Raw genomic sequence first — 20,134 nt, forward strand, 5'->3', positions numbered from 1 at the left:
AACACTGTGGCTAATGATCCGAGGACCTCCGCGCTCGTGACCCCTAGGCCCTATCGCACTTGGCATTCTGCAGCTTAGCTTGTCATTGTCCACGTACTGTTTGCAGAAAAACATCGCTGCAGTGACAGCAATGGGGGTTGGCAGGTGCCCTCTGTGAGGACAAAAGGGGGTTAAAGCATGAAGAACATGCGTGGTGCCCAGGAAAGGCTTGGGTGGCAACTTCTCCAGGTTCAAGCTCCCTGGATACAGAAGTGGGAATTCCTGAGCTGGAAGGGACGGTCCAGCCCCTGGCTTCTGGGCAACGGCGCACATTAAAGTCATTCAAGACTAAGAGTGCAGCATATTCTGTGTAGCAGGTTTGATTGTGTGTGGTTTTTATGGTTGTCTTATTTTTTATTTTTGCTCTTTAAAAAAAATAGATCAAATAGTAGAGAAAAGAGAGGGCCAATAAATCTTAATTCAAACCTTATTACACTCTGTGGTTCTGAAAGACTTTTAAGAAGATTTTAAAATTCAAACGCCCTGCCAGATAGGAAGCAGATATTCCAAAATAAATATTCTACCGTGTGCTCTGCCAGTAAAGTGAGGCAATAATTTCTTTATCACCACAAAAGCCGAGGCAAGCCCGGGGACGTAGGCTCCACCGAGCACGCGGCTTCTCTGAGACGGTTGGGAGACTGTTCTTCATTTTCCTGGGGATTTTTAAGCCCACAAGCCAACCAAAATGCTAAAGAAAATATTAATAATATCTCAAAGAACTTTCACATAGTCCCTGGCCCCATCCTCACGACCTGTCACCTCGCCAGCGCCCCACCTCCTAATGCCCTCGCCGTGGGCAGCAGGTTTCAACAAATTTCTTGGGGGGCGGGGGGACACTCAGATGTTCAGTTAAAAGACCATATTCTAAACACTTAGGATAATATTCCAGAATATCTCAGGCCTTAGAGCCTTTGCACACGGGACAGCTGAACACTGAAGGGTGGCCAGCACCCCTGGGAAATGGATTTTTAATTTTATTAACTTTAATGAATTAACAGTTACATTTAAGTAGCCACCCGTGGCTGTGGCTGCCTATTGGACAGTTCCTCTGATTCATTTTCTGGTGCATTTTCCGGGGCGGAGCCTTTTCACCCCGAATTCTGAGTTGGAATAGGTGGGAGAGCAGGAAACCCCCAGGGCAGCCGTGTGGGTGAACCCCGAGTGCGGACGGACCCCCAGGGCCGCGCGTCTGCGGCGGGGGGCGGGCGGGCCCCCTCGCCAGGTGGCGGCACCTTGGACAGCGCCCCCGGGGTTCCTGAGGATGCTCCTTGAGGTACCGGTTGGGGACCCGGCTGGTTTTCCTCTTAGGAGGCGACACAGACACCACCTGAGTCCTTCGGCCCCTGGCGCCCCCGCGCCGCGCCTTCTCCATCGCGACCTCCGCGTCGCCAGGTGTCCCCAGGACGCGCCTGTTCCTCCAGTTCCCAGGACATAATTCTCCGTAACGTCATCAGGAGTGTCGCTGGCCTTCCTCTCGGACTCCGACTCGGAACAGCACCGGCCACTCTGTCACTGGGTTGGAAGTTCAAGTCCAACAGACAGCCCCCGCCCCCTATCCTTTCCTCCAGCTGACGTCACTCACTGCCGGAGCAGAAAAGGGGCGCAGGATTGCCTGCCCCCCAGTGGCGGCTCGCAGATCGGGAGGGATCCTGGCTTTATCCGGGGGACCGGCGACCGGGGCTGAGGGCCGCCTAGTGGACTTTCAGCTCCCGGACCCTGTTACCTTGGTGCTGACAAGTGGGGGGATGATTTTGTACCCACCTCGCTGTGCACCTCTGGCAGCTCTGGTTCAGACCTGCGATGGCACCTCCGTCTTCCTCTGACTCTTGCTGTGGTTTCTTTCGCCCCCACACCCCCTGCGGCACCCAATCCTGCACCTGCAGCTCCAAAATAAACCCTGGGTGTAACTGCTTTCTGTAACCACAATGCTACCGAGATCAGGAGAGAATGGAAACCACAGAGGCAACCTTGGCATAAACGGCTGGTTTATCCTCAAGCTACAGACAAGGATCGGCCAGTTCCAAAAAAGTCCAAAAAGCTGAATGTCTTGAAACTTGCCTTAGAGCTGCTCAGGGGTGCTGGGAAAGCAGCTGATGGGACGCAGGCTCGCGGTCAGCTGGCTCTGCTGCCACCTCGCATTTCAGGAGTCCCGCTCTGGAAACACAAAGAGCCGGGAACCTGTAGTTTGCGCGCAGCCAACGCGCCCGGAGCAGTTTTACTTTCCCCGGCGGTCCTCGCCTCCAGCGGCCCCTCCTCGGGCGTCTGGGCGCGTCTGGGAGCTGCAACGGGCCGGTGTCGTCGGTAGGTGGCGCGAGAGGACCACATCCACGCGCGCACCTTGGCCCCTCCCGTTCTGGACCTTGTTCACCTGAGATGCGCCCACAGTAACCCACGCCGCTCCCGCCCCTGCAAGAACCCGTGCTTCTGGGGTATCCAAGAAGAGAGGGGCGTCATCTGCCCCCCCCAGGGGCCCCTGGGAAGCTCTGCACCCTTCCCCGAATCTTCAGAGCAAATTTAGTTTTGTGCCTAACTTGCCTGTCCCTTAGTTGGGTGGACAGCCCCCGAGGCATGAAATCCTTCCAAGAGGCCCTTGTGCGCACACAGTGGCTAACTGGTCTTCCCCGTGCTCCGACCTGGGCCTCTCTGCAGGGAAAGAAGGACATTTAAACTCCCTCCATCTCACCAGGGCCTCCTTCACACACACCCCCGTTTAGGGGACCCCTGTCCACCCACAGACACTGACCCCAGGTCACGCACCTTCCCAGCGCACTGAGAGAGTAAACCCTGAAAGTCCTCATCACCAGGGAGAAAAAAAATTTTTTCTTTTTCTTTATGCTTATTTGGGCTCATGGACACGAACTAAACTTACTGCGGTGATCATTGCGTTATGTGTGTAAGTCAAATCTTTACGCCGGACACCTTGAACTTACACAGTGCTGTGGGCCAAGTACATCTCAATAGAACTGGGGGAGAAATGAACCTAGAAAAGAAAAGCAAATTATCAAAAAGTATTTTATCATGATTCCACTTTTTAAAAAATTACATCTATTCATAAAAAATTAAAACACATGCTGTAAAACTTTAATGATGGGAATTACTGGGTTGGTAGGAGAGTGAATCTTTTTGTCACTGGCTTATGGTTTTCTGTATTTACATGTTTTACAATGAACATACACAACTTTGCAACCATACAATAAATTTAAATTTTTCTTTAAAAAAAATCCCTCAAGGTCTTTAGAGGTGCAGTCAGCCCAGGCCTTTGCCAGTGGCCACCCCCACTTCTACCCTTCTCTTCAAATTGTGCACCTTTGGGCCACCTGGGTACGAGAAGGAGCTTCGAGTCTGAGCTCTCTGCCCCTGAACAGACGCTCCCTCAGGTTCACAAAAAAGAGAGCCCCTTAACTTTCAGGTGTGACCTTGCAAGGACCTGCCTCCGCCGGGTCCGCGGAGGGCGCGTGGGGCAGCGCTGTTCTGTTCGCAGGAGTAAAAAGCAGAGGGGGGGGGGGGTAGTGCTGGTCTGTGCAGCCCCAGGCCTCACACCCGCGAAGGGCGTGGTCCCGGTGAGGGCGTCTCGCGTGTTAGTGACAGTCTCAGGATGCGGCCCCGCCCACCGGCCCGCCTCGGGAGGGAGGAAGGGAGGAAGGGAGGGAGGGAGGGAGGAAGGGAGGGAGGGAGGGAGGGAGGGAGGGAGGAAGGAAGGAAGGAAGGAGGGAAGGAGGGAGGGAGGGAGGGAGGGAGGGAGGGAAGGAGGGAAGGAAGGAAGGAAGGAGGGAAGGAGGGAGGGAGGGAGGGAGGGAAGGAAGGGGGAAGGGGGGGAGGAAGGGGGGAAGGAAGGAAGGAAGGAAGGAAGGAAGGAAGGAAGGAAGGAAGGAAGGAAGGAAGGAAGGAAGGAAGGAGGGAGGGAGGGAGGGAGGGAGGGAGGGAGGGAGGGAGGGAGGGAGGGAGGGGGGAGGGAGGGAAGGAAGGAAGGAAGGAAGGAAGGAAGGAAGGAAGGAAGGAAGGAAGGAAGGAAGGAAGGAAGGAAGGAAGGAAGGAAGGAGGCTTTTCCTCTGCGAGGCCCGGGCCCGCCCCCTGCACCCGCGACCCGTTTCCATTGAAACCGCGTTTCCCGAGCTGACCGGCTCGGCAGCTGAAACTGTCCCGGGCGAACGGGGCCGGTCAGCAATGACGACGCTCATCTGTCTCTTGCACGGAAACCTCCAGCCCTGGGGTCCACCTGCCCCGCGCGGCAGGAGGTCGGGGCCAGACGGCGAGGCAGCGTTTCCCGGGCCTCGGGCTCATTTCTCTGGGGGGGGGAGAGTAAAATATCGGCGGCCTCGCAGGGCAGGAACGGGCACTACCGCCCTCAGGCAGACAGACAGACGTCACCCGGACACCCCCGGGCGCAGCTGCCTCGCGGGGCGTCCCCGCCTCGGGTGGGCGGGGCGCCGTGTCCTCCGCCGAGCCCCGCCCCTCCCGCTCCCACCCCGCCGCCGACACCTGTCCAAGCCCCGCCACCCAGACTCACAGTGATTGGCTCCTGGGCGCCACGTGACCCCGGTGGAGCCAATGAGAAGCAGTCCTGGGACTCGGGCTGCGCCGAGGGCCGAGCGCCCGCCTTCGCGGTTGCTAGGAGACCGCGGAGCCGCTGGGGGCGGGCGGAGACCCCGCGGCTCCGAAAAGCGAAGCTCGCGCGTGGAAAACATTACTGATGACGTCGCTCCGGCCCCCGATCGGAGCCGGTCTACCCTAATTACCAGCCAGTTAAGCCCCGAGGGCACAAGCCCTCTCCGGTTACACGCTGCCGCCTGCACCCCGAAGTCCTGGCTAATGCCACGGGAGTGTGACTGCTCTGAAAAGGCCTGCACCTTTTTAAAAACACACACACACTCAAACATCTTGTTTTCGTTTTGCTTTTTTCTAGAGAGAGGAAGGGAGAGAGAAACATCATGGATGAGAGTCACTGCCCGGCCGCCTCCTGCAGGCCCCACTGGGATCGAGCCCACGACCCGGGCACGTGCCCCGACCGGGAACTGAACCTCCATCCTAGGTCGACGCTCAACCACTGAGCCACACTGGCCGACCAAGGTTTGCATCTTCATAACAGACCCGTTTTCGGCTCCGAGAGCTGCGTTGACTTGGAGGATTTCAGTGCTCGGTGTCCAGCTGGGGTGCTGGGATACTCTGAAGGGGGGTCAGGGACTAGAGACACGCAGGTTCCACTCACCAGTGACTGTCCCCTCGCCGGTCACCGAGACTGGCCCTGGCGGCGCTGAGTCAGGCCCGAGGACACAGCAGCGCGGTGACCGCTCCACGTGGGAACATTCCTCACTGAAATCAGTCATTGCGCTGGTCCTGTACCCGCAGGCGCACCCCTGCCAGGAGAATGAGCCTGACGCCGTGAGAACCAGCTGAGGTGGCAGCTTGTCCTAGAAATGCCACCTTGGGTCCTGCCTCGGTCCACCGGCCTCCCGCCCAGGCCGCAGACAGGCAGCTGGACTTGGCAGGAAGAGGCTATTTTTCTGAAAGTTAAAACTGCTCTCCCCGCTGGCAGGGCAGGGGCAGCAAGCCAGGTCCCATTCCACACCAACCTTCTTTTAGCAAGTCCTGCCCTGCTGCTTTGCTCGGGGAGATCATTTTCCGAGGGCTGAGGATGGGCTCCCCGGCAGCCTCTCCCACGGGGTGGGACCCCCTCAGGAAGGTGGGGCGAGGGGCGGACCGGCTCTCAAAGGGGCCCTTCCTCTCTGCTTCGCATGTGTCAGCTCATGAAATCGGCAGCATAACCCTAAGGCAGTGCCTCTTAGTCGTATCGCCGTTTGACGGATGAAGAAACTGAGGTACAGTGATGTTAGGAGGCCACCGCGTGTTTGCACAAAGGCAGGTCAGCTCTGGAAGGCTCTTCTCACCACCAGGCATGGAGCTAGTGGAGGAGCTTGGAACCAGCGAGCAATCGATCGACGGTGCGTCCCCCCCAGGCACAGCTCTGGAAGGTCTCTCCGAGGGGCTTAAGACAGCCACGTGCTGGGGAGGGTACAGCACCCAGGGGTCTGTGTTTTCATAGCCAATACCACGGATTCTGTTAGACTGTATTTATTCGGGGTGGTTTGAGGGGCTAATGGCTATTTGGGATGGCTGACTGAAGCCGCTTCTGGATGCCACCAGTTTCCGCGCAAACCACTGTGTGTGGCAGGGAGAGGAACACACAGGTCCCCCCACCGAGAGGCTCACTCGCACCTGGACGTGCACATTAAAACAAACCAGCAAACAAACAAAAGCTCTAACAAATTAGGTCCATGTAGGCACCCGAATGGTCTAGGAAAGCATGGACGGGCAGGTGGAGAGAAGCGTGGGCCACGGGATGGGTAAGAAGGTTGAAATGAGTGTGTCTGAGGACTGAGCAGGGGAACAGTCACGGAATCGTTCATTCATTCATTCATTCATTCATTCATTCCACAAACATAGACTGCAGGTGCCGGGGACCCAGCAGGAAATCACTCCAGCTCCCTGCCCAGTTCCTGGCAGCCCAGCCCCCTCCCCGGTCTGATGCAGGGAGGGCTCCCCTTTCAGGCCTCGCTCCCAGCAGACACACCTGCCCTCCCCCAGCCTCTGAGCGCGGCTCCTGTGACGTGGGGCGGACACGGGATAAATTACCGCCCCATCATCTTCATGCATAAAACATGACACAGGGGCCGCCCGCCTGCAGCCACCCTCAGCCGGCCGGGGGCTCGGGAGCCCGGGAAGGAAAGCGGAGGCCAGTCTCAAGATAAGAGACGTTGGCGGAAGCCTCGGATATGAAAAAGGAGAAGACAGTTTCGTTTTCTTTTTAAGTTTTGTACGTCTGGCCTAGGCTTCCTGTGTCGCCACGGGCCCTGCTCACCTGCCATGAGACGGCCGTAGGCGGTCAGGGACCATGGTGTTACCCTCGCGGTTACACTGGGTCCGAAACAGGCCATGGAGGGACCGGATCCGGAGGAGGCAGCTCAACCGTGAGTGTCCCAGGGAGGCCCCACACACCTCTCCGCGCCGTCCCTGGGCCCGCTGCGGCCCTGTGCCCCACCGTGGTCTCCTCTTCCTTCTGCTCCACCCCCTCTCTTCCTGTCCCCGGCCTGCCGCTCTCCTAGTCCGAGGTATCTGAATCCCTCTGTTAAAGGAGCAGCCGAGGCCTCTTCCCTCTTCTCCATCCAGGCGGGAGCACAAGTCAAAGTTGACAGTCAAGGAGTCCTGTGGGCTGGAAACCTGTCATGACCCGGGGGGGATGTGACCTCCGATCCACAGGTATCGACAATGTAGCTAGAACAGGTGAAGCTCTGGAGACAGTGGGTCACATCCCCTTTAAAGGACTCTGTCCTGTGTCTCATGAAGTATCCCATTCCCATGGAGGGTCCCCTCAAGTGTCCAGGGAGGACACTGACCAAGGGGAGATCTTAGTGCGGAAGGAACCTGAGAAAGAAAACCCCCCAAGCACCTGCCGACTGTGCCCCACCCACAGGTAGCAGGTTGTGTCTGTCGCTGGGAAGGTTTGTTGATCTCAGATGTCAGCAAGTTTGAGGAGTGAGCGGGCCAGGTGCTGAGTAAATGAGTGAAGAAAGGGCCGTTTCCTTGGCAGCGAGGAGCAGCTCACTTCTTATATCTGTCATGAGATAAACAACAGGAAACCATGACAATAAATTCCTGCTGCCATGTGGCCTAGGCCTGGAAGGCCATAGGGAGTGGCAGGGACTTTGGTGAAGGGGACCGCCTTGTACGGCCACAGGAGGGCGCCACCCCCCCATCGTCAGGTTCTCATGAGGAACCTGGTCCACAGGTTACCAACTTTCCCAGCTTTTCAAGAAAAGAAAAAAAGGCTAGTTTTTAAGTGAACACTCTCAAGTTCCAACCTTGGCAGCGAGCTCCTTACATTTTAAATCCTGTGATAACCAACAGTGTTAGGTGCCGGCATTGCTCTCATTAGAGGCCTGTCTCGAGGTGTTATTTCTGCCTAGTTACATGTCACTGTGTCCCTCTTCCGTGTTAAAAGCCCCTGGTGACAGCAGTTAGATTAAGATGAATGAGGGCTTTAGGCCCATAAGTAACAACTGCAGTCACGGTCCAGAGCTCAGGAGGCTGGGCTGGGCAGATTCCCAATGACCCCCAGAGCAGGAACTGCTCCAGCAACTCCTGCCTGAGTATAACTGAAGCAGCCACGAGCCGTTTCCTCAGGCCTCCCCCTTTCCATGCACCTGCTTCCAGGCTGAGCCTACCTGGAGCTCACACTCCAGCTCTGTGATGGCCCATCCGTGTCTGTGGGAGAACAGCCGTGGTCACACAGAGTGAGGACAAGACCTCGGATGGGGGACCTGACCCCTGAGAACAAGGCCTCGGGGCCGGGCGGGGGGGGGGGGCTGGTTCATTTTAGAAATTTTACTTCGATGATGAGGCTGACATCTGGGTCCCGTGATGTGATTTCTGCCTCATAACATGAAAAGACGGTGTGTTCATACTAACTCTGCCTTTCTGGGAAGGTGGGGTGAGGGTCCCTCTACAGCAGAGCCCCAGTCTGTTTTCTGTGCAAATACATGTGTCCAGATGATGTGACTCGAGGGGGACTCAATGCTTTGCCTCCTTAAAAGGTTGAACCCCTATCTGGGTGGAGCTCTGATGGAGGAGATGGTGGGAAGACACCCTCTGTGGACCCCACACAGAGGGATGGAAGCCACTTCCCCATCCCTGAAAAGTCCACAGTGACCACGCTGATGCCCGTCTGAGATTAGGGACCCTGCCGTCTCAGAGATACCTGAGTCCAGTGACTTCCTTCCAGTGTCCATGTGGCTCCGTGGTCTCGCTCTGTTCTCGGCCGTTCTCCAGACTCAGGGTGGTGTTTTCTTCACTGTGACCTGTGGGCAGTGTCAGCGCCACAGAGCACTGGGGCCGTGGCCGAGAGTGGGGGCTCTCCCGTCTGAGGCCGACCCAGGCTGGCTGAGAACAGGGTGTAGGGACCCGGCGGTGACCGTGCCCACGTTGCCTGGGAGTCTCTTTGAAAGCCTGTGGGTGCTGAGGGCCTGTGGGGGCCAAGGGGCCATGGAAGGGGGTGTGCGGGGCCCTTCCCAGCAGCCACGCCCACGCCGGCCACCACTCCGCAGATGGCCCTGCCTGTGGGACCAGCATCGACTTACAGCCCAGCCGGGCACTATCGGCTTTCTGCCTGGTGGCTTGTTGTCATCGGGCAGGGCGGGCAGACGGTGCGGGGCCTGGACAACTCACATTTCCCCAGGCTCCTCCCTCTGGGATCAGCTCCGGCTTGGGGAAGCCAGATGGCTGCATGGACACGGGCACCCGGACATCCCAGGCCCGAATCCGTGCCGTGGGCTGCCTGTCCCCACTGGCTGGCTTGGGGTCTTGTTCCGCCTTCCCCGGAATGGCTTCCGAATGTCAGACTCTTGGGCTCGGCTTCCCTGTTCTGTCCACATCCTCGAAATCCTCTCGTGGTGTCCGTTTCCTCTTGAGCCATGAGCTTAAAGATTCGGCAGGAGGTGAGGGGGAGGCTCACCCCACAGATAAAGAACAAAGAAAGGAGGCGTTTAGGACCTTATCACCCAGGGGCCAAAGATGGTCCCAGGCCCGGACTAGCCAGTTCCTAAAGGGCCTGGATGCAGGCGCCACCCCAGGGCCTCCGTTTCTCGCCGCCTCCTCCCGTTCGCCAATCACAGAGAATTCAACTGTTTTGTAAGAATTACTTCTATTCCTTCAAACACGGCATTGCCTGTTTCCCCATCATTCGGGAGAATAACGGAGTGGCCTGGCCCTCCTCCTGCCCGGATGATGGAGCCCCGGGCGCCATCCCCAAGCGCCCGCTGCAGCTCCTGCTGTCAGGGAAAAGGAGTGGAAACCCGAGAAAGGGCGCGACTGAATAATTGAAGGGGCTCCGTCGGTCGGGAAAGCGCTCTCTTTGTGCGCACAGTGATCTGGACAGATATGTCAGCCGGCTCCAGCCAAGGACTGAGGTCGGACAAAAGAGAGGGTGTGGGCGGAGGGAGGGAGAGGAGGAAGGGAAAGCACAGACGCAGCTGCCAAAGCGCAAAAGATGGAAGCAGCGAGGGGGCAGAGCGCAAGGAGCAGGGCCACAGACCCGGGGCCTCTGTGGTCAGGCCGGTTGCTTGTAGACAGATGCAAAGAGCTCAGAAGTTAATTTAGAAGCACAGCTCGGGCTCCTGTTGGAAGCAGAAAATTACCAGAATAGCCCATTTTCTTCACAGCATTAAGCTGGTGCATTCAGTTGTGGGGAAGGAGGGTCTTGGAAGGAAACTGTCTTAAAATAGGTTAGCCTAATACAACCCACTGTGTGAGTCTGCCTCTCCCCCTGGACTGTCGGGAACCTGTGTCTGTGGCACACACACCCGGCCACAGTCGTGAGCACTGGGTCAGGTGATGCACTTGGAAAAATCGCCAGTCAGTGTGCAGAACCACATGAGCCTGTCCGTTCTCCCTCTAGTGAACTCGAGCGTACCTTCCCAAGTTCATTTTTTTAATTTAAAAAATATAATTCATGCCCTGGCTGGTGTGGTTTAGTTGGCCGGGCGTCGTCCTGTGCAATGAAAGGTTGCCGATTCTGATTCCCAGATCCCCAGTAGGGGGCGTGCAGGAGGCAGCCGATCACTGTTTCACTCTCACATCGATGTTTCTCTCTCTCTCTTCCTCTCTCTAAAAATCAATTTTAAAATCTTTAAAAATAAAAATGTAGGACTGATAGAATTTATAAATCACTGTTGTGCCGTCCTCATGAAATAATGGATAAAGACTATGACTATCAATGGATGCCCAAACTCTCACTGAGGAATTATTGGGGAACTTTATGATGCAGGGGTGCGGCTGACACCCCCAAGCCCACCAATGGATGGTCACATCACTAACACAGGACGACAGACACCTGTGCCTCGGGCCTTGGTGAACAGGAAGCAGACGGTGGCCCCTGTGAGCAGTCAGACCTGCCAAGAAAACTCACCAGGCATCTCACAAGATCTCATCTAGATCTTACTACTAGTTTTTAGGAAAGGCAAGGACTAGAGGAACAAGTGACCACCATGAGGGAGTAAAAAACAGCCCAACCCAGATGCAGAAAATGCCACAGGACAGATTTTCAACAAATAAATAGTGTTTGTTGGTGGAAATGCTAGCAGGTACAAGGTAATCAAACAATTGATGGAGGAAAGTTCTGTGTAGAAGAATCCCTGCTTTTCTCTTAAAAAAAAAAAAAAAAGAAAGAAAGAAAGAAAGAAACAAAAATGGAGAAATAATAACAGAATAATAAATTCTTATTTATTATATAATGGAAATCCAATATTATCCGATGACTGTTCTATACAAGCTCTTTTTTGGTGGCAGATTATTCTGGATATCAGAGTTTGCTTTAGTCGAACTCTATGTTTCTGATTTTCTGGGAACGCATCCATTTGCTACTTTAACGTAAAGCACTAATAAGGAGGCTTCCTGGGCTGGTCAGGACCACAGGTATTTGGAATTGCTCCGCTGACTCTAGCCCTTTGGGTAGTCGCCAGCAGGTGGCAGCGCCACAGTGTTTCTAACCCCGGCGTAAACCAGCTCTCCCGGCTTTCACAGAAAGAAGCAAGTCTATAACCCATTATCCACGCATGTCATTGTTCTCTAGGAGCCCAGCTCCTTGTTGAGTAATTTTATATGACAATCATCAGAGGTGAGCAGCTATGAGCTGCTCGCGGCACTCGCGCCGCCTCCAGGTACCGAATGTTCCCTGGCTCAGGGCTGCTTCGCCACTCAGTGACTTTCTGCTCCTTCCTCCTTTCCTCTGAGTGTTCCAGTGGCAATTAAGTGACGCCGTGGGACGCTCGTTGTAATAACAAATGTCACAGAAATGGGACCTGCGGGGGTTGTGCTGCTGTGAACAGAGCCCCGTGGCTCCAGTTAGACTGAGGGAGGGGCCCCGCCCGCCCCCACCTCTGCTCTGCAGGCTGAGGCGCACCTGCTGGGACCCACCTGCCGGGACCCAGCGTCCACCGTCCACCGGCCTGAACGGCTCAGCAGCACCGTGGGTTGATGTCATTCGGCTCCATTGTGGCTGCCTCGCACCTCAGGAAGGACTCCAGCGAATAGCTCGTTAGCATTTATTTTTAAAACTGCATTTCGACAGAAGGCTTTCAGACCATGATCAGCTCCCTCCTCTGGTTCCCCCTTCCCTCGGGGGATACGAACGCCCCCCAAAATCTCCATGGAAAACGAGCAAAATGAATTTCCAGGAGAAATCAGCAAGAGAGGCTCTTCCTCCCCCGTCACTAGGGCAGGGTCTGGCCTCCGTCGGTCCCGGGGTTGGGAAAGGAAATGAGAATTTGGGGAAAGTGATGGGCTGCATTGTCCGGGATCCAAACAGGACGGTCGGTGGAGCCCCTCCCAGCTCTGACTTCCATCCCCACCCCGCGGGGAAGGTTTTGCTGTCTCGGGCTCAGTGCAGAAGCTGAGTGTAAACGGTGTGTCTGTTGCCATGACAACCCAGCAGCCCTTGGCACCCATCTGCTCTTGAAGAGCCGCTTGTCAGAATCCGCCAGACGGTTTTTCTTCCCAGGTTCACACAAAAGGTTCAGAGGGTTCCTGACCGCATTTGAGGGCGAGACAGGCCAGGGTTTGGCCTGCGGCTCCCGTGATCCACACGGCCGGGAGGATCTGACCCCCTGCTGAGGTCCTCACCTTCCAGGCCGTCACTGCAGCCCCGGGGGGCCACTATGTCACTAAAGAGAAAGACCAAGGATGAATGCAGAGAAGCATCTTGACGATGAGGGGACCAAGGCTTTTTGTTGACTTTTGTGTGGCTCATAACTGTCTGCATTTGTCGGCGGTCAGCTGCCTGATCTTACCGCTGTGCCCGTTTGTCAGCTTTGTGTGCAGGCGCCGGACCAAGGGGGCAAAACACTGCAAGCCAAGGACCTGATCCCACGGGCCCCTCTCCACACACATGCTGGGCCCTGCCTTTCCTGGTCCCTGGTGACCAAAAGAATGCAACTCATAAGATTTTGTGCCGAGCTGCCCTGTGCAATTGTTCAGGGACGGGCTGGCTAAACGTGGGCCCTCCGAGGCCTTCATATGTCTTCCTCACTCTGCTGCTGTCTGCGAAATCAGCCTCGGGGGCGAGCAGCGGAAGGGAGATAAACTGATTACTTCAACACTTAGCAGCTCTCAAAAGTGTTTTACGTGGGCCCTGGCCGGTGTGGCTCAGTTGGTTGAGCGCTGTCCTGGGCACCTAGAGGTCGCTGGTTCGATTCCCAGTCAGGGCGCACACCCAGGCTGTGGGCTCGATCCCCAGCAGGGGGCGTGCAGGAGGAGCAGGTGGACCTTCATCTCTCTCTTCCCCTCTCTCTAAAGTCAACTTTAAAGAGAGAAAAGTGTTTGATGAGGACAATGGGAACCGGTAAAGTTATCCAGTTGTGGGGATTGTTTGCAGTTCTTGCCAACCTTCAGGTGCACGAGTAATCTGTGGCTGGCTCTCTTTATAGGTAACCTGTTACTTCTCTCGCTATGCCAGGAAGGTAGCTCAGAAAGTCAACAAATACCAGCTTTTTGTTATTGTTTTAATCTTCATTTATCTCAAAAAGTGAGTGCCGTGGAGCGAGGCTCCAGGAGATTTCAGGGTGATCATAGTTTCGCTTGGTTCCTACTTGTGAGTTGCAGCTGGACCCTTCGAAAGAAACACTGAGCACAGTGGGATTCAGCCACAAATGTCCGGCGTGCCTTTCGTCACGTGGATTAAACCTTGTGGATCATCTGTGCAATGCAGAGTCAGACAATGATACTTCTGAGATCTAAAATTCCACTTCCTTCTGAGAACTCTGGAACACCTAAGCCCCAAATGTGCTGATACAGGATAATGAGTTGGGGTTTAAAAAATACTACAGTTAGCTATAGAGAGAATCAGCCAAAAAAAAAAAAAAATCAACAGGGAAGCCCCTCACAGCTCCAGATCTTAGGCTGACTCCCTTCAACCCACCTCGACTCCACCTCCTTACTTAAGCATCACCCCAGGACTTTTTAAAAATAAGAAACCAGTGGAGAAATGGCAGGCGTCTGGCTTCAGTATCCCCTTGCTCTAAGTCAAGGTGGCCATCTGTTGTGGAGGGGACGTCGCGGGGAGGGGGAGGGTGGGCTCGATGGACTCCAAGGACTGTTTCGACGCTCCCTTTCTGACTTGAAATGCTGTTTAGTGTACAAAAGAGCCGGTGCATGGACCACCTATAGCCAAGGTCACGACCTTGTGGTCTGTGGCTGGAATTCCACCCACAAATGCTGTTTGACCTATATATGTGAGTTAGTTTTTTTCTTATATTTAGTTAACAACATTTTTTTTTTAAATGAAGATTTTTACATTTAAAAAAATCCAGATTTCTAGTGCCTAGTGCCTCATGGTCCCCTGGTGCTGAAGTGGCCGTCCCTGTAGGCAGGGCGGGTGTCCCATGGCCCCCATCCCTACCCCTGGCCTGCCCTGCTCTGCCCTGCCCTGGGGTCAGGGGATCGATAGGACCAGCTAGTCAAGGACCACTCGCTGTCTTTAGACCACCACTGAAGAACCAGGGGGAAAAAACATTGAGTTTTCAGAGAACACGACCTGAGTATTATCCAATCAAAAGCCAGAACTTCCTTTTGGGATCTGTACTTATTTAATGATTTTTTTTTTTAAGAGAGAGAAAGAGAAAAGCTGTCTGAACACGGGTGACAGCCCTGCGGTAGGTGGGATGCTATTTCTGTGCATGTGACGAACCCCTGGTTCTGTGAGAGTGTGCGCAGGCGCTCACCTCTGGGGAGCAAGGAGAGGAGTCAGGGGCTTCCAGGGACCGAGGGAGCAGCTTCGCCAGGGAGGGGAGGGTGTGCACAGGCTCTGAGCAAGGAGGGAGGGTTCGTGGCAATTCCATAGCTCTTCTCTCTTCTCTCTCTGTTTTTGCTGGAACAGTGGTTCTTCAGTGGTGGTCTGAAGACAGTGGGTGGTCTGTGACTAGCCAGAAAGTCATGAATCTACAGCCCCTGTCCACAGGGCAGGGCAGGGCAGGAGCGGGGACAATGGAGCACATTAAAAAAAAAAAAAGTCCAAGTTCCCACAGCCAAAGCAGAGTAGAAACCTTGGTGAAGTTAATCCAATAATTGCCCCAGGCCCTTGGCTGTGGAGACCCCCTACCCAGCCTCTGGTTGAGCAAAACCCCCAGAACGTGGATCAGAGACCCCCAGCCTCCTATCCGGGGGCCACCTAGCAGCTCCTCAAGGCTTCCAGCCAGGGTGCAAATTGTTTGTTTTCCCCCAAAGCAGCCAGAAAGGACAGTGGATGTCCTCTCTTGCTCAGCCAACATCTCAGACAGCTGGGCTCCATCCGACTCGCTGCTCCATCAGCTCCATCACCTCCACCCGACTCCCTGCTCCAGACGCGCCTCTTCCTGCAGGGAGAACTCGCAGAGCCCAGGCCCCCGGAGGTATTATCAGAGTCCCTGGCAAGGCCGCTCGGTGGCGGTGGCCTCCACACTGGTGACTCACTGGCCCTGTGAGGACACGGGGAGAAATGCAAAGGCAGGAACGCAGAGCTCCAGGGCTCTGGATTGTGATGAAGTGTGATGACGGCTTAGTGACCACAAAGAGCAGGGGGAAGCTGGAATTTGTGGGGGTGAGACAGCGGGAGAGGTTCAAAAGGGAGACGAAACTTTAAGGTCAACAGATGGGTTGTCCACGAGAAGCAGAGATGTAGTTCTTGCGAGTCTGGCGTCTGGTGACACCCACGTCCTTGTTCACAGGTGGCGTCTTCCTGTGTCCTCACGTGGGAAAGGGCATTAGGGAGTCTGGGGCCCGGTTTCTAAGGCTACTGATCCCATTCAGAAGGTCCTTCCCTCATTATGTGTCCTAAGTTGTCTCCCCAACCTTACCCCTTCCTTCCTAAATTCAGAATTGCTCCCGCCGCAGGGGACAGCCTGCAGGGGAGAGTTTAGGCTGTTTTCCTTGGAGAATGCCCTGGGGTCCTGCAGGGAAGGGAAACCTGGGGAATTGTTTGTTTGGGTTGATAAGTGCTCTCTCCTCACTCCAGAGGGAACTCAAAGCTCTGGGGACACAGAAAGCAGCCATTGAGGGCCTTATCCAAAGATAAAATTCTTTGTAACCCAGTTGGTTCCCATCCAAACGCTACAGCCTTTTGTGCCGAAGGAGGAGAGGGAAAGCACAGGCCGAGAGGAAAGAATCCCAAGCATTTGAGACCCACCCTTGTTTTTGTATCTCTTACGAGGTGGAGAGAGTTATCCCACTGAGAAGAGCAGAGGAATTCCAGAGAGGCGCCCGGGCCATGAATGAATGTGCTCATTCAGAGGACCAGGGAAAGGACGCGGGCCCAGTTCCCACCCCTGGTCCCCCCCAGCTCGCTCTGCTCCTCTGCTCCCCCCACACGCAGCCCCACTCACCTCCCCAGAGCCCAGCTCCAGCGCCGGGGCCCCCTCCACCGCGCTGGGGACAGGGACATAGATGAACGTGTCCTGCCTGCAGCAGCCGTGACCCCACCACCCCCCTGCCCTCGCCCCGAGGACACCTGTGCACAGCCAGGTGCAGAGTTATGCAGCTTTCTGAGCCCACCACTCCTCTCCCACCTTTCACTTTCCAAGTGTGAGGGCCACCTGCTTCCCTAATTCACAACTCTAGTGGCACCTGTGGTTATAACAACAACAGAAAAAGAAAGAAAAACCACAGCTTAACCATGACCTTGTGCTCCCCTCGGAGAAACACACAACTCTATCTTCTAAACTCATTTATATTAAAATGTATATCGTGGCAAAACATTGTGTTGTTGGGTCACATTTAAGAAGCCCAGGTGCCCTGCTTTTGCTCGCTCCTGGTGACACCCCACAGGTGTGATGTCTGAGGAACCACGGTCCTCTCAGAAAAGACCGATGCAATCGACAATTCCACCGACAATGTTATCAGAAGGAGTTGTGTTTTGAAAGATTCATTTGGCAAATGTGAAATGCCAAACATACGCACTTCTTCATGAACCTTGAGGAGATCTCTTCAATTGTCAGAACCAAGTAGCAGATGCAGCTAAACAACATGTATTTCCTGCCCCAGCAGGAGAGTAACCTTGCCCATCTGCCCAGCACATGAAATCCGTGGGGAGATTGTTGGCTATTTTTAAGGGGCTTTTACTTTACTTGTACAGCGAAAATTCACCAAATGGTTCTGCTGTCACAAACTTGAAAACAGTGGCATTGAGCGGAGACTGGCTACTTTAATACACAGCAAACGACAAAGCGATGGTCTGAGCTGGTGTCAGAAGAGATCCCCAGGTGAGCAGCTCACGTGGGACCGTGGGAGCCCTCGCTGTTTCTAACTGTCTGCGCTTCTTCCATTTAAAAGGAAAGAAAACACGAATTTGATGTTTTTCTTTCAGTAATTCGGGGGGGGGGGGAGTATGAAGAATAAAATTTAACTTGCGCATGCCAAGACAACCCCATGGGGAAGTTTTTCAACAAATGGTGCGGAGACAACTGGAGAGCAAAAGACCGGATGTTGGCCTCTCCCTTTCCCTATAGGTAAAAATTAACTCAGTGTGAATCCTAACCTAAATGTGAGCACTAAAACTATAAAAGTCCTCGCAGAAGTCACAGGAACAAATTTCATGACGCTGGGTTGGGCGATGGTGTCTTATAAAGCACAAGTAACAACAACAAAAGAATTTCATCAAAATATTTAAATTTTGTGTCTCGAAGGGCATCATCAAGAAAATACAACCTACAGAAAGAGAGAAAGTATGTGAAAATCACACACCTGACAAGGGGCTTGTATCCACAATATATAAAGTCTTATGAAGATGAATAATCCAATTTTAAAATGGGCATAGACTTTGCATAGACATTTACTCAAGAAGATCTACAAATGACCAATAGCATCATCAGCATCGTTAGCCATTCAAGAAATGCAAACCAAAACTGCAGTGAGATAATACTTCACACCTACCAGGACAGCTAAAGTAAAAAAGACAGACACTAGCAAGGGTAACGAGGGTGTGGAGACCCCAAGACCCTCCCACATTGCGGCTGAAGCACCCACGCATTGCCGATGGGACTGTGACGTGGGGCTTTGGAAGACGCAGGTCCATGTGAAGACCTGTACACATGTGTTCACGGCAGCATTGTTCATAACAGCCAAAAGATTGAGAAAGCCCAAGTGTCCACTTACTGGTGAATGTATAGATTAAGTGTGGTATATTCCCACGATGAAATGCTATTTAACCACTGAAAGGAATGAGGTGCTGTTCCACGTTTTGAGGATGGGCTTTGCGAACATTATACGTGAAAAAAACGAGCCTCAAAAGGCTGCAAGTTAAGTGATGTTATTTACCTGGAATGTCCAGAATGGATGGATGGATGGATGGATGGATGGATGGATGGATGGATGGATGATGGATGGGTGGATGGATGGATGGATGGATGGATGGATGGATGGATGATGGATGGATGATGGATGGGTGGATGGATGGATGATGGATGGATGGATGGATGGATGGATGGATGGATGGATGGATGGATGATGGATGGATAGATGGATGGATGGATGGATGGATGGATGATGGATGATGATGGATGGATGGATGGATGGATGGATGGATGGATGGATGATGGATGATGATGGATGGATGGATGGATGGATGGATGGATGGATGGATGGATGGATGATGGATGATGGATGGATGGATGGATGGATGGATGGATGATGGATGATGATGGATGGATGGATGGATGGATGGACGGATAGATGGGTGGGTGGAAAGAATAATGGAAGAGGGAAGAGTTACTGAGGCTTGAAGACAGAAATAACGGCCATGAGGAAATGTTGGCTACGTGGGGTATTTAATACTCTGCCCTTTACCTCGCCACCTGCCCAGCCAACAACCTCAATTGCTGTTTCCTTCTTTGGTAGGTTTCTCATGTTGTGTTCTTACATATTGTGCAAAAGAGTGCAACACAGCCCAGAAAGTGTGGTCACCCTCTTTCTGAATTCTCCGTTGCTTCATCGCATTTCAAAAGCGGTGTGGATTCTGCATTCTGTCCATTCCACTGGAGACGGTGGTGTGGCAATGGGCACTGCAGAGCCCGAGAAGCCCACGCCCACCATTCACTACATGGTTACAACCGGACCCAACGGAAGGTGCGGGGCGGAGCCCTGCTGTGGCGGGGTTATCTTTACCACAAGTTCCGTTCCCATGTGCCACCTTATCCCAGCGAGTGGAAAGAAAAGGGAACTAAATGTTACACTAAAGCCGAGAAGTCCGTGAATATGGACCAGTAAAAATACTATCCGGGAAATGCAAGAAGCAAGGTCTGAGTTTGTTTTTTTTAAACCAAATTTCATAATGTTCCCTGCCTTGAAATTTCCCTTATATAGTGTTTAATGTTTCTATTAAGAGCCTTTTATGTGGTTTTCTTTTCATGCATTAAAGCGAGGAGAGGAGGCAGTTTCACTCAGTGGTTAGAGCGTCTGTTTGCAGACTGAAGGGTCCCAGGTTCGATCCCAGCCAAGGGCACGTTCCTCGGTTGCAGGCTGATCCCTGGCCCGGGCTGGGATGCGTGCAGGAGGCAACCAATCGATATGTCTCTCCCTCTCACGTGGACGCTTCTCTCTCTCCCTTCCACTCTCTCAGAAAAGCAATGGAAAAAATACCCTCAGGTGAGGAGCCTTGCTTTGGAGACAGGCAGTGCCACCGCCTCCCCTCGCAGGCTTAACCCTTCCGAGCAGGAACAAAACAGGATTATGACCATCAGATCACATCTATCATCTCTGGTCACTCGCTGCTTTTGCAGGAAGCTCTTACCGGACAGCTCTGGGTGAAGGAAACTCCCCTAGGTGCTACTCTAGGAGCACGGGGTGCTCTGCACAGCACCCTGCCCCAAACTAGCACCCAGGGCACTTATACCATTTTATAAATAACACCCACACCACGTGGGTGCCACAGGCAGCTGGCTGCACTGCAGACTCATGCATGAGATCACCTCTAGGTTGAGGAGTGACACCCAGGCCTGCGCCTCCCCCACTCCCTCCGCCCCACCCTCAGGCAGTACCCAGGGTCACTTCATTTTGTACTTTTTGTTGAAACATCGGGTGAAAT

The 20,134-nt window shown here is 53.9% G+C and overlaps 1 protein-coding gene and 1 long non-coding RNA gene across 4 annotated transcripts in view; one reads left to right on the forward strand and one right to left on the reverse strand.

Moving 5' to 3' along the window:
* Positions 1 to 1,001: 1,001 nt before the first annotated feature.
* Positions 1,002 to 4,476, reverse strand: LOC308548843. The gene is made up of 4 exons (XR_013997678.1): positions 4,158 to 4,476; positions 2,970 to 3,019; positions 2,575 to 2,682; positions 1,002 to 2,193 (listed from the first exon to the last, which is right to left on the reverse strand). It is a non-coding gene; the product is annotated as an uncharacterized lncRNA (long non-coding RNA).
* A 2,452-nt stretch (positions 4,477 to 6,928) lies between these two features.
* Positions 6,929 to 20,134, forward strand: part of RIPOR2 (RHO family interacting cell polarization regulator 2) — a gene marked incomplete at its 5' end in the record, with an annotated part of 81,674 nt that continues 68,468 nt past the window's right edge. For all 3 annotated transcript variants that reach the window (XM_081121131.1, XM_081121134.1, XM_081121137.1), the window contains one exon: positions 6,929 to 7,004. In XM_081121131.1, coding sequence (XP_080977257.1) covers positions 6,929 to 7,004 — 76 coding nt within the window. The remainder of the gene's footprint in view (positions 7,005 to 20,134) is intronic.

Source organism: Miniopterus schreibersii, assembly GCF_964146895.1.
Source record: "Miniopterus schreibersii genome assembly, chromosome: 19".
NCBI classification, from domain to species: Eukaryota; Metazoa; Chordata; class Mammalia; order Chiroptera; family Miniopteridae; genus Miniopterus; species Miniopterus schreibersii.